At 32.6% G+C, this 16,301-nt stretch overlaps 1 protein-coding gene across 1 annotated transcript; it reads left to right on the top strand.

Annotated features, from left to right (window-relative positions):
- Positions 1-31: 31 nt before the first annotated feature.
- On the top strand, positions 32-16,012 carry LOC132696940 (adenylate kinase isoenzyme 5). Its single transcript, XM_060662097.1, has 12 exons — positions 32-201; positions 233-268; positions 2,020-2,187; positions 4,581-4,691; positions 5,339-5,481; positions 8,083-8,265; positions 8,920-9,063; positions 11,818-12,074; positions 13,481-13,682; positions 15,003-15,167; positions 15,566-15,751; positions 15,812-16,012. The coding sequence occupies exons 2-11, from the start codon at positions 247-249 to the stop codon at positions 15,725-15,727; spliced, it is 1,557 nt and encodes a 518-aa protein (XP_060518080.1). The 5' UTR covers positions 32-201; positions 233-246; the 3' UTR covers positions 15,728-15,751; positions 15,812-16,012.
- Positions 16,013-16,301: the final 289 nt, after the last annotated feature.

Genomic DNA, 16,301 nt, shown 5'->3' with positions numbered 1-16,301 from the left:
CATGGAAACCGACAGAAACCATTATTAAATATTCAGTCCCCCTCGGGTTTTAAGGCACGATTAGTCACAGTCATCTTTAAAAATGTAGATTCGAAAATACACCAGTCAATTTTTGGCGTTTGTGTTGATTTTTGTTTGTCTTTAAAATATTATATGTGACTATAATGGAAATGCTGACTTTAACGCGTTTGTGAACTTGTGTGTTAACAAAACGTTCTTACATATACCCGTGCCTCCTGTAGGAATATGGGAATCTGCCTCGACACCGGTATTTATTACTTACAACTTTGGATTCCCACTAAACATGGAAAATCTAAATCTAGGAGATTTGAATATGTTTAGTTTTTCAAAAAAAAAAAATTCGATTTAGAAAAGTAGCATTCCAAATGATTTATAGAAATGTGTGATGTCAATCTTGATGATCAAATTCTTCCTAGAGTAGGATTATATGTCTTTCTTTCATATTTATTATTTCTAGCTCTAACAAAGAAAAGTACAGTGTGGTTTTCGAGAACCTGAGCTACATTGACTGACACGTTGTGAAATACATTACTTACAAATCCTACTTTTAACGTAGAAGCTTATTGCATACATAGTTATATATAATTTATTTCCAAAAAAATCACAATCAGTGATTAAATAATTTTATCAAATGTTTTTTGGAGCTGTGACAACCGTTGAATTAAAGCTAATTTCAACAAAATATCTTCAGAAGAACACTATAATTTCGTTTTTATAATCTACTATATAAAAATGCGGTGTTGCTTGAAGGTATGCAACGGTGTCCTGCCATGCATGTCGGCCAATATATGGCGAAACTGTTACTAGAAAAATATTTTAAACTTATGATTATAGGTAGGTGCTAACAAGTTAGCTATACTCCAAGTGCCTACTTTTTTTTAAATGAAACGCGCGGTATGTTATTTATTTATGAAGAAGAGCTAGCTTTAACATAGATATAATAGATGGCAGTCAAAAATTACATATCCTGTATCCACGGTTAGACCAATATGTCCAAATCGTTTTTAGGACTATTAAAATGGGTAAAATAACCACGTTGACCGGGTTCCAACATAGAACGTTTTATAAGCGAAAATTTTACTCCAATGAGGCTAAAGTAGATAATCGATATAGACATTTCTTTGCGCCATCAGGTTTTGTCAAAACAATAAAAGTGTGCTAGCTGTGCATTGTTTGTAATCCAAGCATCACTTCAACAAAAACATTTGTTTAATATTTCAGGATTTATGTGTGGTGGTCATCCAGGAAGATTTAATATTTGGGTTGATTTCAACCATTTGACATTATATTATGTAAGATTACGTAAATTAGTTTAAAAAAACACTAACTTTTTTTTAATGCACCTCTATTATTTTTTAAAATTTCACAATATTTATGAAAATCTATATCATATAAAATCGTAATATTGTTACCATCAAGGAAAAAAAACTTGCATATAATGATAATTATAGCTTTATGTTTTGAAAATAGGTATGCAAGTGTGATTATATTTCTTATTATAATTTATACAAATTGAACTCGACCGACTTGTAGACAAACATAACATTCATTTGAGCAGTAATTGCTTTGAATGCTTCACGAATCTCTGTCGTTTAGCTCCTTAAAATTATTCGATGATCTTTGACAAAAAAACATCGTTCAAATAAAGCCAGATGAAGAAATCCATTAAAGTCATATCAGGAGAGCAGGCGTGCCTTTCTGTATTCTGTGATATGCATTATGTGGAATTGAGCGCCATCTTGTTACCACACCATTAAAAAAACGCTCTAAAATATGTAATAAGTTTTGGACGGAACATAAATATCGTTCTGAAGTTATCTTTCAGCCTACACGTTAATTCTAAAAATACTTTGATTTATAGTAGCATCACTTATTAATCTACGGATAAGTTAAAAGAATAATATATAAGTATATACAATAATAACAATAACTGTTATTTAACAAATCTAATTTCAATTTCAAAAATGAACACGCAGCTCATTTATTTTTTCTCTATAGAACAAAATAATGGTTCACAGTCACTTGAAGGTGGAACGGAAAGTTGGGCTCAGAACACTCCACGCTACACAAAAAACGCCGTTACTCCTCCAGCAGGAAAATTTCCAATGCATAACGACACCCCGATTCAATTTGAAGCCCTTAAAGTTCCAGTTATTTTTGTATTGGGTAAGTATGAGTAAGTGAGTCTACATAAATTCAAAACAAAATAAATAACATTTTTGCAAAGGTTATGTTAAAAATAATAATAAAAAGACCTGAAAAGAACTCGTATCTACTATACCTTTTTTAGGAATATCCTTCATTTAGCTTTATAAGTCGTATGTCAATGGTAATATTCATAACATTCCACCATTCTACCAGTAGTTGCCAAATGCTGCCAAAATTTGAACCTTTCTAGATTTTCAAGTAACCCAGCAATAAGAATTCGGTTTTGTTCAGTCGAATTATTAACATTCCCCATAGCGAAAAATTTTATAAAAATAATCAGAGAGTGACAGTGGGAAGAAAAATGGAACAATATACAGGTTATTCTATTAAAAAAATCAAAGTTACCTCTGTTTCTCGATGCAAGCGGTAATATTGCGAAACTGGACATATTTTATATCGACAGAAGAGATAAATTTTTTAACAAATTGTTAAGTCCCGTTTTCCCAAAACGTCTAGTGAAACACCGTAAAACACCCTGTATAACCTTAACCAAAATCTAGGTATGTCACCATGTTTATTTAATAATTTTTTCATCCTGTTATCCATGGCCAAATTCTGGTCGTAGTACATTATAGTAATAGTATTATAAAAAACATATTCCTTGGTGCCTAGGAATTTGTAAAAAAAACCTTCATTTTATTCATCTATTTAAAAAAAATGTATGATCGAAGTAAGAAATAAAAGTTTATACGAATCGTGCTTTTTAAAAGTTTCTTTATCGAGAATAAAATATGGTTAGCAAATCCATTAAGGCGAGGAAACAACATCTGGAAATCAAAAGAAAATTAAAAGTTTTAAAGAAGTCGATAAACAACAGTTTATAACATTTTTGTTTAATGTCCGGATCGAATTCATTAGGCTGAGCCACATTTTACCGCTACTTCAGCCGTTAACTCAAAACCAAATATTTTGAAATTTACTTTGATTTGAAATGTCGTTTGGCATAACAATAAATTACCGTTTCATTTGGGTAAATTCGGTAAATATTAGTGACAATGGACTGGACATACATCCTTACACAAGAAATATCAATATATTGTAATCAAAAAGAGTTGTTGTATCTAATACACTTTTATTATTATTTTGGCCACCCCTTGAAACTATTCCCCGGGTGGAAATTGGTGTTCCATTATAATATAATTTTTTGTGCTTCTGTTCGAGCAGATTGAAACCGAAGTAGTTTTACTTCTTGTCAGTGATTGATGAATGAATCGATAAACCTTATATTATAGGAATATATAGATGACGAAAAATGTTATGACAAAGTTACTATGAGATTTTAAGACAAGGAAGCGAGATGGAAAATTTTACGCGGCACCTTGTATTAGTTCCTCGCAACTCGAAAATCTCTTTGATTCCATGACAAGTCATACCTAGGGTGCAATATATTTTTTCTACTCCCGTCTGTAAAATACATAATTACCCACCGACCTAGCGTGCGGGAAGCGTCACTTTACCACGTGAGTTTCTTGTCTCACGGATTCGAACCAGTTCGGACATTTCCGGGATCTTACCTCACGGGTTTGGGAGCAATCGGATGTTTTCGGAGATATTTCCCACGCTTTGAATTTTGACGTTTGTCAATTCTGACGGTCATGTCAGTGAATGTATTCGTGTTGTTTTGCGAAAATGACGTAGAAAAGGTTCGTTAAACTTTTTAACTCACTCGTTTATTAAAAACTCGCTCCGCTGCACTCCGCACTTGTTGCATAATATACTAATTTTCGTATAATCTAGGGAAAAAAAAGGTTTCTGACTTTGTTAAAATTGTTGGTTTATCTAATTGATCTCTAAAAATTCAGCTTAAGTCCTGTTTGTTAAATAGCATAGAAAATGTTTTTTTTTTAATTTTTGTTAGGGATCATATATACGATATAATGAATTAATGAAGATCTAGAATTGAATAGCAAAAAAATATTTACAAAATTTTACTTCTAATAATATGATCCAAAACAAAAAATGACAAAAATAATAACTTTTGACTTAAATTCTATGCAACAATGACCTATTCTTTTTAGAAATTTATTTTGTAGGTCGGATGGTCCCTGTATGGGCGAAACAAGTCAATATTTTTTTTAAATTGACGCCTTGCCGTATGGATTTCTTTATGAAATTCTTAATTTTCTGACAAACTTATAACGAAATTCCATTAAAATTTTAGTTGGTTAGTTTGGTTTGGTTAGCACCTTTCCAAACTTGTAATTATTCCGAGAACATTACAACCCTCTATTAACAGTGTTGAAACGGCTTCAAAAATAATGTACAGGATTACTATGATATTATTACTATCTTTAAATCTGGATCAATTTATCCACAAAAGTATTAGTATCGAAATCAAAAATGTGTTTTAGGAGGGCCGGGTAGCGGAAAGGTGACACACTGCGACAATTTGATGCAAGAAAAGAAAGGAGTGGTGCACATTAATGTGTCTGATTTACTTCAACAATACGCCATTGGAAATGGTAAGATTCCTGAGAAGTTGTAATTCTTTGTTACTTAAAGAGAAAAGAAATAATGGAAAAAATTCCAAGTGATTTGATTTTGATTTGATTACATCTTTTGTTTCAAGTCACCAGAATATGTAATTACTCTATATAGGGTAAATTAAAGATAGCCTAACTTTTACATATTTTAACAACAACCATAGTAGAACTACTAATACAGATGTATCGGAAGATTTGCTTGTTATTAATACATGGGTTTATTAATCGTGAGCATGACAGGCAAGCGAATTAGTGAATATCTTATCTTCTGCTTCTGGTTGTTTAATGTTTATTATTAGATGACGCTAAATAAGAGCGTTAACAAATACTTTCATTAATGTTGTTAAAATCATAAAACTAGAGGTTCACAAAATAACCACACCAACTCTAAGATGACCGAAGGACATGTCATAGTGTGTTCTAGTGTTTTCAGAACACAATATTAATTTAAAAGAATTACTCTACAATATTTGTGTTTGTGTTGGGAAACAAAGTGAATATATCAGTAAATTAGTTTATTGAAATATTTCAATGTTGAAACAAAATATTGAGTAACATTGCTGAATCACACCAGGTGCGCGCTGACAAATAGCTGACCAAGCGAAAATAATATTTTTTCATTTTAGATGTCCTGGATTATGGTCAACTTTCTAGCAAAACGGTTACCGAGGTTTTGATGGTCGAGATGAAAATGGCGCCCAGTGCAAAAACCTATTTGGTTTCTGGTTATCCGCGTAATATGAGAGACGTGGTGGAATATTCCGAAAAAGTAATGTATTTTCCAACGCAGTTTTTAATTTATAATTTATAAAATTTCAAAATCAATAATCCTATTGAAAAGCGAATAGTGCGTTGAAAACTTGTGGACTTGTATAACAGTTGGAAACAAAGTACAAGTCTAATAATAAAACTGGTCAATAGCAAAGTTGCCAGAATATTAACCCTCATTTTCGTATGTTTCCGCGGCCCCTACAATAACTGAGATAGCGTTTTTAGTTTTAAATTGTTTAATTATTAATGGAGGTATATCAGGGTCACGTCGTCCGTAGCGTGAATACATAAATTACAACACACCGAATTGTGTGTTGTACTTAAAGCGTAGATAAATTATTCACAACACTTAAAAAGGTACCCACTTTTCCCTGTTTAGTGTTTCCGATAATTACAAAAATATGGATCTGGAACTAGTTAGTTCGATGAAATACACTGCCGGATTATAAGTTTACGTTAAAACGAAATTTTTAACTCGACGTAACGAAGATTAGGATGTTATAAAACTGGAACTTGTGGTTGAATATGGGTACAATAGATTAGCAGTTTGCAACCGCGTTTTAGTAATACAATGTACCCGCCGCTAATTGTTATAATCCATATTCTATTAATTGGGGTTGTAAACTGAATATTTAGTATTCTGTGCTCGGTATTGTAACGATTTTACAATTAGTAATTGTGGCAAAAGGAATATAAATATCTAATAAACGAAATGAAATTTATCTGAGTTGTTCGAACCGTATGCTTTGATTTTGTATTTTTATTTAGGCCAAGGCCCGAACTTAGTTGCTATGCTTACTATTAGAATGAAGCGGATTATGTTGTATATATAAATGTTACTAACTAATTTCAGAAATTATAAAGTGAAATGCAAGGTGACTCACTAACATATTACAAATTAATTTCTGTTTTTGCCAGTATTAGTTTGAAGTATTGTAAAGATACGCTCCATCTGAATGCTGAAATATTACTAATCTGGCTTAACTTCAATACACTTCTTACATCTCTTTATTAACAACTCAATCCCTTTAAAAAAATATTATTTTGGTTTTTTTTGCAAAATAAGCTAAAACAGCCTCTTCTCACTCAACTTCGTCGTAAAACCGCCGTCCACGTAAGTTCTTTTTCAAATATCCAAACAAATAATAGTCGATGGTGGTCATATCTGGACTATAGGGCGGATGATCTATCTGTTGGAATCACACTCTAAAATTGCAGCTTGTGCAACACCAGCAGTATGGACAGGTGCATTATCGTGCAAAAGACGCACGCCTCTGGTCAGTTTTCCTCGACGTCTTACACGTATGCAGTCTCGCAATTTATGTAGTAATGTTGCAAAATATTTACCATTGATAGTGGTATTAGTTTCTTTAAAATCTATCAAAAGAATTCCGTCACAATCCCAAAAGATCGTGGCCATCACCTTTTTTGTTGACTGGCAGACTCTGAATTTTCTTGGAGGTGCTTCACCCTTACGACGCCACTCCATTGATTCTTTTTTCGATAGAGGGTCATAATAGAAAACCATAGTTGCATGTCCCGTCAGAATAGTTTCTATCACAGGCTTTGGTTCCGACCCACAGAGACCGCGCACACTCGACACGGCGTTGTTTTTGAATAACCGAAAGGTTTTTAGGAACCCATCTTGCACTAACCTTATGTATACCTAAATGATCATGCACGATTCGACGAACACTTGTATTAGAAAGCTTAGTAATTTTTCAGATTTCCTTGACCTTTAAACGTCGATCACTGAATACCACGTCTTCCACAATCGCAACAATATCTTCCGTTATGACCTCCACTGGTCGACCAGTTCTTGAATCATCTTCTCCTGTCCCATTCGAAAACGTTTTGCCCATTCATTCTCTACAGAATACGAAGGAGAAATTTGGCCGTACACACCATCCAGCCTTTCTTTAATAATTTTAGGTGCTAACCCTTCTTTTGTCAAAAACTTTATGACTGCTCTGTACTCAATTTGCGTTATTTGCAACATTTTTTCGGACACGTCTTGTTTAAAATGCTGACAATAAAAAACTAATTGAAGCAAGACTTCAATTTTTTTTTTGCACCCTACTAAGATGTATCTTTAAAAGAAGACAAAGTTGTATCGCGATACTGGAGCTGCGTCTATGTCAGGCCGGGAAATTTTGGCGCTAACCTCGTATGACAAATTAATTTCTGTTTTTGACAGTATTAGTTCGAAGTATTGTAAAGATACGCTCTATCTGAATGCTGAAATATTACTAATCTGCCTTAACTTCAATACACTTATTACATCTCTTTATTAACAACTCAATCCCTTTACCGAATGTTGAAATATTACTAACTAATGTTTGAAATTATGAAGCGAAATACAATGTGACTCACTTGACATATTACAAATTAATTTCTGTTTTTGCCAGTATTAGTTCGATGTATTATAAATCTCTTGCTAATATCTAGAGTATCTATCCATGAAACTTTTGCCAATTCCTAACTCATTATTTGAAATTGTCATTAAACAAACAAAAGATGGCTGTATTTAAAGGATACCCTGCGTACCGTTGATGAACTAAGTCATTTGTTGATGTTATTGAGACATATTTATTTTTAGATTCGGGTAGTGAACGGTGTAATAATGATATCGTGGCGACAAAAGATATTGGAGAGACAAATTGAATATGGTGCCAAATTAGGTCAATTAGTGTTATCTCTGGCTAAGTTGGAACTTGTCAACTTTTACAAAAACGTTATTCCTGTGGCGGAATACTTCGACCAAAGTAACATGCTAATATCGGTACGTTTTTGGTTAGTTACTTCTAATGAGGGAGTTTGGTTTGGCAGATATCTTAAAACAATGGACATACTTTTCGTTTGTGCTTTTCTAGTCGTTTTTAGAGAAAATGCTCTTTCAGTCCAAATATCTCAACGTCAAGAAAAATAAACAAAATCTTTCAAGTGATATTGATATCGCATTTTTCAGTTTTCAGTGTATCCTATTTAACCCTGAATCACTGGGGCTCGTACTCATCTGCATTCTGCTTTCTGGTTACACCAGCCAAAATTGATCCGTGTAATATGCCTGGACAGGACACTATTTCGACAAAAATATCTGCATATAGCTGATGTAGTTTTCTTCCATTTTTCAAGATGGAGAAATAAAACTTTTGATAAATTCTGGTTGTACCGGAAACGATCTGATTTTTTGCGTTTTTTAATTTCTCGGAACATTTTGTGCCCAACATCCTTAAAAAATATTTAGATGTAGGTGGCCATTAAATTAATACTTGTTTTGATTCCAATTAATGTAACAAAAATTAAAAACACACTGTAAATTCTTATTACTTATCTTGAAAAAGCCAGAAAAAAAGTCGATGTCTCATGAGAATATAATACTGCCCTATTTTTTTGGTCCACCCGGTAGATGCTACATTAAACTAATTTTGCCTAGGTTCATGGTGAGAGACCTCCGGCTGATGTGTACAAAGATTTTCGAGAAGCCGTATTTCGGATACTAGGAGATCAAGATAATCCTCCTGAATTCACGCAACTGACGAAAAATAATTTTGTGCCAATGAATAACAACTCAGAAAAGGTAAAATTGTAATTCCGGTGTGTTCTCGATTAAAAAAATAAATTCTTGCAACATGTTAAGAGACACTTAGGCTAAACATTCTATTTTAGATTCATTTTAGACAATTTGCGGGGTATTTATCTATAAAATGTAGAAAAATGCGGTTAGTATTTTATGGAACCAAAGACAGCACAAACGGGATTTCCCCCAACCCTTTAAAATAATTCCCGCATCTTTATAAACTCTCACCGACTCTGGTTAACATATAGAAAATTTTGTAGGACAAAGAAGTTCTTCCGATCTTTACACTTTATACTTTTTAATTACATTTTTATGCAAAATATTTATTTACAAAGAAGATATTTATCATATATAATTGCTATTTTACTTTATTTATATTTTCTTTTTATATTTGTATTTTTTTATATAGCGATAGCAAGATACTAAAATGGCAAATTATTATTATAAAATTCGAAAAATTATTAAAAACCTCTAAACTCGTTCGTCTCGTTACTTTTTGGAATATTTTATTTTTTTTGTTTTGTTTCGATTGAAAATAATTTGCATATTAATGTCACTGATGTTAAGCACTCGATATCATTTTCTGATGGGAAGTAACCCACCCATTATCGATCTCACCTCAATAAAATCCCCGAAATAGTCGCTTTAGTAATTCAGGAAATTCATTGGTACTTATTTTGCTAGTTGATAAATTACCAATTGCTCTCACTATTTTTAAAACACACAACAGTTTTAGAAAATAAAAATTTAAAATTAGTTTTAATCTTCTCCTGAAGATGCTTGGTTGGCGAAATGCGCGTCGAGTAAGTAAAATTTAGTTTCGGCTTGTGGTAAAACGCGTTATTGTGTGTTATAAATTTAAATATTGAGACTAGGGATGATAGTTACAATCGCATAACAACTTTTATATAAGTATCGTCATCATTGCTCTGGTAGTGTCTTAATTTACCTACACTTTAAATTACCTTATTAGTTATAGTAACAATTATCTATTATTAGTATCTGCAAATGTTGTAATTTTTGCAAAATCTGTGTTTGTTAAAGGTATGTATTATGTAATTGGAAAGTTTGTTGAATATTTTTGGTTAGTTGCACGTCTACTCACATATGAAAAGGATACTGATTACCGTTAAATTGTTGATTTGGAAAAAATCACTCATACCACTCATACACAATTTGGATTACACCAAACCTGATATAAGTTTTTTATTTATATGGAACTAAGGGTGGATATATTCATTTCCTCCTAACTTTTCAGTTAACTCACGAGAATTTGAGTGGGTAGAACTATTATATAATTTTTCCACTTCCTTCTGTAAAATACCTAATTATACACCGATCTAGCGTGTGGAAAGCGTCACTTTAACAGGTGAGTTTCTTGACCCTCGGATCCGAGCCACTTCGGACATTTCAGGAATATTACTGCACACCTTTGGGACCAATCGGATGTTTTCGGAGATTTTACAGCACGGCTTGAATTCTGACGTTTGTCAATTCTGACAGTCATGTCAGTGAATGTATTCGTGTTGTTTTGCTAAAATGTACCTAAAAACTAACGGTCGTAGGAAAATTATAGTATGCAACACGTTTGGTAAACTTTTTAAGTCACTTGTTTATTAAACACTCGCTCCGCTCGTGCCAAATTAACTCGTGACTCAAATGCCGTTTACCTCACTTATTGCATAATATACTATTAATAGACAATTGGTTCCGGAAAAATTGTTCCCAAAAGTTTCGTATGAAATGGTTGTCGTGCCACTGGATCTTTTGGTGGAGAAAATTAGGTATTTTACAGAAGGTAGTAGAAAAAAACTGTTTCAAAAGACTTATTATTTTGTCGACTAACACTACAATAGGTTCTTATTTAATTATTAACAGAATTTGACCACTGACGTTTGAACTTTTTCTTTCAGTACCACAAGAAGGTCTGACAAAATCACTAAGGACTCGAGAATTCATTATTTTTATAAAATCAGACATTAAAAAGTTTTACACAATTGATTTAACAAGAAACAGTTTCATTATTTATTCATTCTTTCCGAGGTCCATCTTAAGTTCAATGTTTGTTCAATTTTTCTAGATTGGACTGCATTACACATTACATTGTATGAAATTTCCTACTTTTGTTGCTGTTCAATAAACTGGTCAATTGTTTGAGTGTTTATGGCGCAATGTGTTGTAAGTTTAAGCGATTTTTGGGATCAATATCAACTTAAATAGAAACAATAGAAGAAACTTACATCAGGTCTAAAATTTGCTATGCAGCTACAAAACCAGCATATCTTGTTTATCGTAAAATCTAATAACATCTTAGATTTTTGCTCGGTGTTAGTTTTATGCCACAACTATGTACCATGTATCAGAAAAAATAGCCTTTTTGATACGATTTGAACCGAACAAAATATGAATTCGGATCAGGATGGGGTCCAAATTTACTAATGGTTCCACCGTAGGGGTTTTAATGTAGATCGTCATAATTTGGACTACGGGTAAATTTAGGAAGGATGAAAATATGTAAATATGTAAACATTACATAATTCCCTATTAATATCTCCATGGAACCTATACTTTCCTTTTCACCTGTTCGACACACCTTGAATACATATCAGAATTGCTGCTGTAAATAAACAATTCTAATAATTCTGAATAATTTTATAAAAAAAAAGGATAAAACAACGTAGAAATGTGGATGAAATCGTCTTAATCCGCATTAATTACTGCTTTGCTATTCATTTCTTCACGCAAATGTTACAGACACCTGCAAACTTGGCACAATTATCTTTGGAATCTCCACCTCCGACGCGGGCAGCAGCTCCTACCACTCGTCCAAAAACTCAAGTCATTTCGATGAATTCAGCGATTGAAAACAATTTCAACACTCCGATAAAACCTCTTAATTATCCTCCCGTTTTCTGGGTGATCGGCGGTCCTGGAAGCAACAAAGCAGTATTGTGTCAAACTGCTGCGAGAAAAATGGGCTGGAACCACATAAGTCTGGGGAAACTTTTGAGGCAAGCAATCGTAGACTACAGCACTGTTTAATTGTGGAAGCACAATCGTCGTCAAACTTTATAAAAAATAACAACTAGTTTTTAAGCTAGTAAACCATCTCCAAATAATATGTCGTTTATTTGTGTAAATATAAAGAAAAACACAATTTATCGATAATGCAATTAGTGCAAGAACAAAATTGGATACAATTTAAAGAATATTCCATTGATAAATGTGTCAAAATTTATTTAGAAATTCCGCCGTTTTTAAGATACTTTGTGAAAACATGGTATTTTTTATGATAAAAATTAATATATATTTTAATTTGTTTCTCATGTTTTAAGCATTTTTCCCACTTAAAACTTTATTTGTTGTCTAATCGAATAAATCCTTTTTTCTATTCCCGCCTGTAAAATGCCTAATTACACACCGATCTAGCGTGCGGGAAGCGTCACTTTACCACGTCAGTGTCGTCTCCCACGGATCCGAGCCAATTCGGAGATTTCCGGGATTTTACCGCACAGGATATTTCCCACCCCTTGAATTTTGACGTTTGTCAATTCTGACGATCATGTCAGTGAATGTACTCGTGTTGTTTTACGAAAATGTACCCAAAAACTAAACGTCGTAGAAAAAGTATAGTATGTAACACGTTCGGCAATAGTATATTATACAACAAGTGCGGTAAACTGTATTTGAGTCACGAGTTTATTTGACACGAGCGGAGCGCAGCGGAGCAAGTGTTTAATAAACGAGTGATTTAAAAAGTTGCATACTATACTTTTTCTACGACCGTTAGTTTTTGGGTATATTTTTGCAAAACAACACGAATACGTTCACCGACATGACCGTCAGGACTGACAAACGTCAAAATTCAAAGCGTGGGAAATATCTCCGAAAACATCAGATTGCTCTCAAACCGGTGCGGTAAAATCCCGAAAACGTCCGAAATGACTCGGATCCGTGGGAAACGAAACTGACGTGGTAAAGTGACTCTTCTCGCAAGCTAGATCGGTGGGTAATTAGGTATTTTACAGACGGGAGTAGAAAAACTTTTTATTAAACACTCGCTCCGCTACGTTCCGCTCGTATCAAGTAAACTCGTGACACAAATGTCCTTTACCGCACTTGTTGCACAACATTTGAAACATTTCACTGAATCAACCTGTAGTCTATGTATTGTAATGTATTGCAGTGATTGTAATAATATGAACACAATTACTGTATTTATTTTAGTTATTTTCATAAATGGATTAATTGACCTGGTTTTAATCAAGAAGCAATGTTTTTAATCACTAAAATACGGAATTGTTGTAGTTTTTACAACGAAATTTTATAGTTTGCAAACGAGCATCTGTTTTTTTTAAATCTTGCTTATATCATTTTGCTTTTAAACTTCTTCGTGTTTTTAATTTGACGATTGTAGAAGTGTTGCTGAGTCATCAGATCCAAGAAACAACAACGAAATAGTCAAGATAAAAGATTGTATTAGCAACGGAGAACTGGTACCCACGGATATTGTTATGAAAACGGTTGAGTCGCATATAATGAATAATATTAACGTAAAAGGAATCATTTTGGACGGGTTTCCTCGAGACATGGTACAAATACAGGAATTCGAAACGAAGGTACACTTAGTTATACTTAAATACTTTTTAATTTCACAGGAATTATGCAATATTTACCAAGTAGGTATTATTATTTTATAGAAAATTGGTACCATATATTGGTATGTTTTTAGTTAGCCTTATTAAATTTTTACTTTGGTTTTAAAGTAAAGGGCTTATTTTCTATTTGGAAAAAACAATAGAAGGTCCAACGCCTTTGAAAACTTACTATTCAAGTGATTTAGTGACATTTATGGAATTGCTATGTACCGTGCGCTCAATTTATCTTGATAACATTTTAATTGACTGTAACTTTTTTGTTTTTAGACATATCAAGGTAAACAAACAAACAAAATGTAGGGTAGTAGCCAATATGATTCCGGCATACCTTTTTAGCATTTAATATGTTACCATTTTCTGCTGCAAATTTGTTTTCCAGCCTTGGAAATATCTGTTTTGAAGGAGCTCGGCGCTCTGGATAAATATAAAATATATAATATACCGACGACGAGCTCCGGCTGGACTTTTATTATTCAGAAAGTATACTTGACGCATATCACTCCTCTCACGGATGCAAAATTCGCGAAAAACCATTTAATAATCACTTGGATAATAATTCAACCATCAACGTTGTTTACTAATATGTCAAACATAAACATATTTTTATTTGTCAGTCAGGGCCCTCTTGGAAACTATATATATAATTTTCCAATTTTTGACGATTTGTCAAAAGCGGGTGGAATGAATTATAGAGTGTAATAAGACATTCTATTAATCACATATATAATATATAGGGTGTACCATTTAAAAAATATGATGTAGGCTTATATGTCAGAAAATTAATTATGTTTTTATGGAAAAAAACTTTGCTACTAACCCTACATTTTATTTCTTTGTTTACCTTGATATCTCTAAAAATAATAAAGTTACAGCCAATTACAATGTTATCAAGATAAATTGAACGCACGGCACAAAAACTAACCAATATAATATAATATAATCAACCTGATAACCTGACTTTGTATATTTATCAACAACAGAACATGCTGTCCACTGTTGCAGGGTAAATATCTACAAATTTTGGATTCATTAGTTAGTTTAGTTTGATTAGCACCTAATTAAAAAAATATATATTATAAGTTATTAATAAAGTTTCTCTAGAAATAAATAAATTCAGGAAGGAAGGTTATAATTTCATATCTGAAAATCTTCATGTAGATATTTGATTGATGGTAATTGTTTTTTGTTGGTTTAGTAGAACATAATATATAGAACAGTAGCGCTAAAGATTGATCGTGCGACTTATAGTAGTAGTAGTAGTTCTTTTTTTGATCATTTCAGTTCCGACAAAAGCCAACTGTAATTCTATTAGATTGCTCTAAATTGCAATTGGGCAAAGGAAGACTAGATGACAGCGTCACTGCGTTTCGAAGACGTTTGGAAATATTCAGACAATCATCTCTTCCGATGCTTAAAGCGATGGATAATATTGGCCGATTAACTATAGTAAGACACCCATCACTCTCCAGGCTATTACGAACAAGGTTTTAGTTTTTTGTATGTGTTTCATTTTATTCCAATGTTACTACCACAGTTTAAATAGCAAAAAAAATTATTAATATTTTATAGGTATACGTATTAAGAAAAAATAATCTGAAAAAAGCAACGAATCTAATAATATAGGGCATACTACATTTAAGATAACAATCTTGCCATGTTACTATTAGAAGCGGCAACATTGCATAGTTTAAACTATTTTACAGTAGAGCAGAGAAAGAGAAAGAATATTTCTTAGAAAATTACTCCAGTTATAATTTTTGCCTGTTCGCTATAGCTCGAATAAAATTATTTACTTATTAAGACTTTCACAGTACTCCAAGCTACAAAAAGATAATTTGATTTAGGTCGATGGCGATACGGATCTAGCGTCAGTTCAAGAGGACTTTTTTAATGTAGTAAATGAACATGTTAAATACATCACGGCCAATGAATATCAGACACATGCCAAGACCAACCATGTCGTAAGCAATGGAGTCGCCAACGGGCACACAATTAAAAATGGATAATTCGGCATTGCGAGAGTGAATAAGGTGGTGTTAGCAATTGAAATAAATGAAAAAATTGAATTTGACATTCATACAATCTTTCAGAAAGAGGCCGAGGCGTTAAGAAAGGACATTATGCTTGAAAGCGCCAGGATTTATTTTTATATATTGGTATAATAGAAATTTTAATGTGTGCTAAAATTTGTCAGCATTGTCAGTAACGCAGGGTACAAATCAATATTAAGTGTTTATTTTAATAGGTGAATGTGTTAATGATTAAATATAAGTGATACATTCATACCAAAATACATTTATTTAAAAAATCAAATCCTTTTTTACTATTGCTTACCCTTACTTTGTCCGATAAAACGTTAATATGTATAGAGGCGCATAACGAGTGGATAATTTTTTGTTTGATTACCTACATATACAGTTGAAGCAAGCAAGCAAATTAAATTTAAAAAAAGACCTCATTTTAAATATACCCATACCACAAACATGACTCTGAAACGGTTCGTTTAGAAATTACAATGTATCTTATTAGTTTTATAGGTTTTTCTAAATAGCTTTTTTTTATCTATATCGATTTGAATAA

Source organism: Cylas formicarius, unplaced genomic scaffold (genome assembly GCF_029955315.1).
Source record: "Cylas formicarius isolate icCylForm1 unplaced genomic scaffold, icCylForm1.1 PGA_scaffold_1__22_contigs__length_36826433, whole genome shotgun sequence".
Lineage (NCBI taxonomy): Eukaryota > Metazoa > Arthropoda > Insecta > Coleoptera > Brentidae > Cylas > Cylas formicarius.
This window is presented reverse-complemented; position numbering and strand designations above follow the sequence as displayed.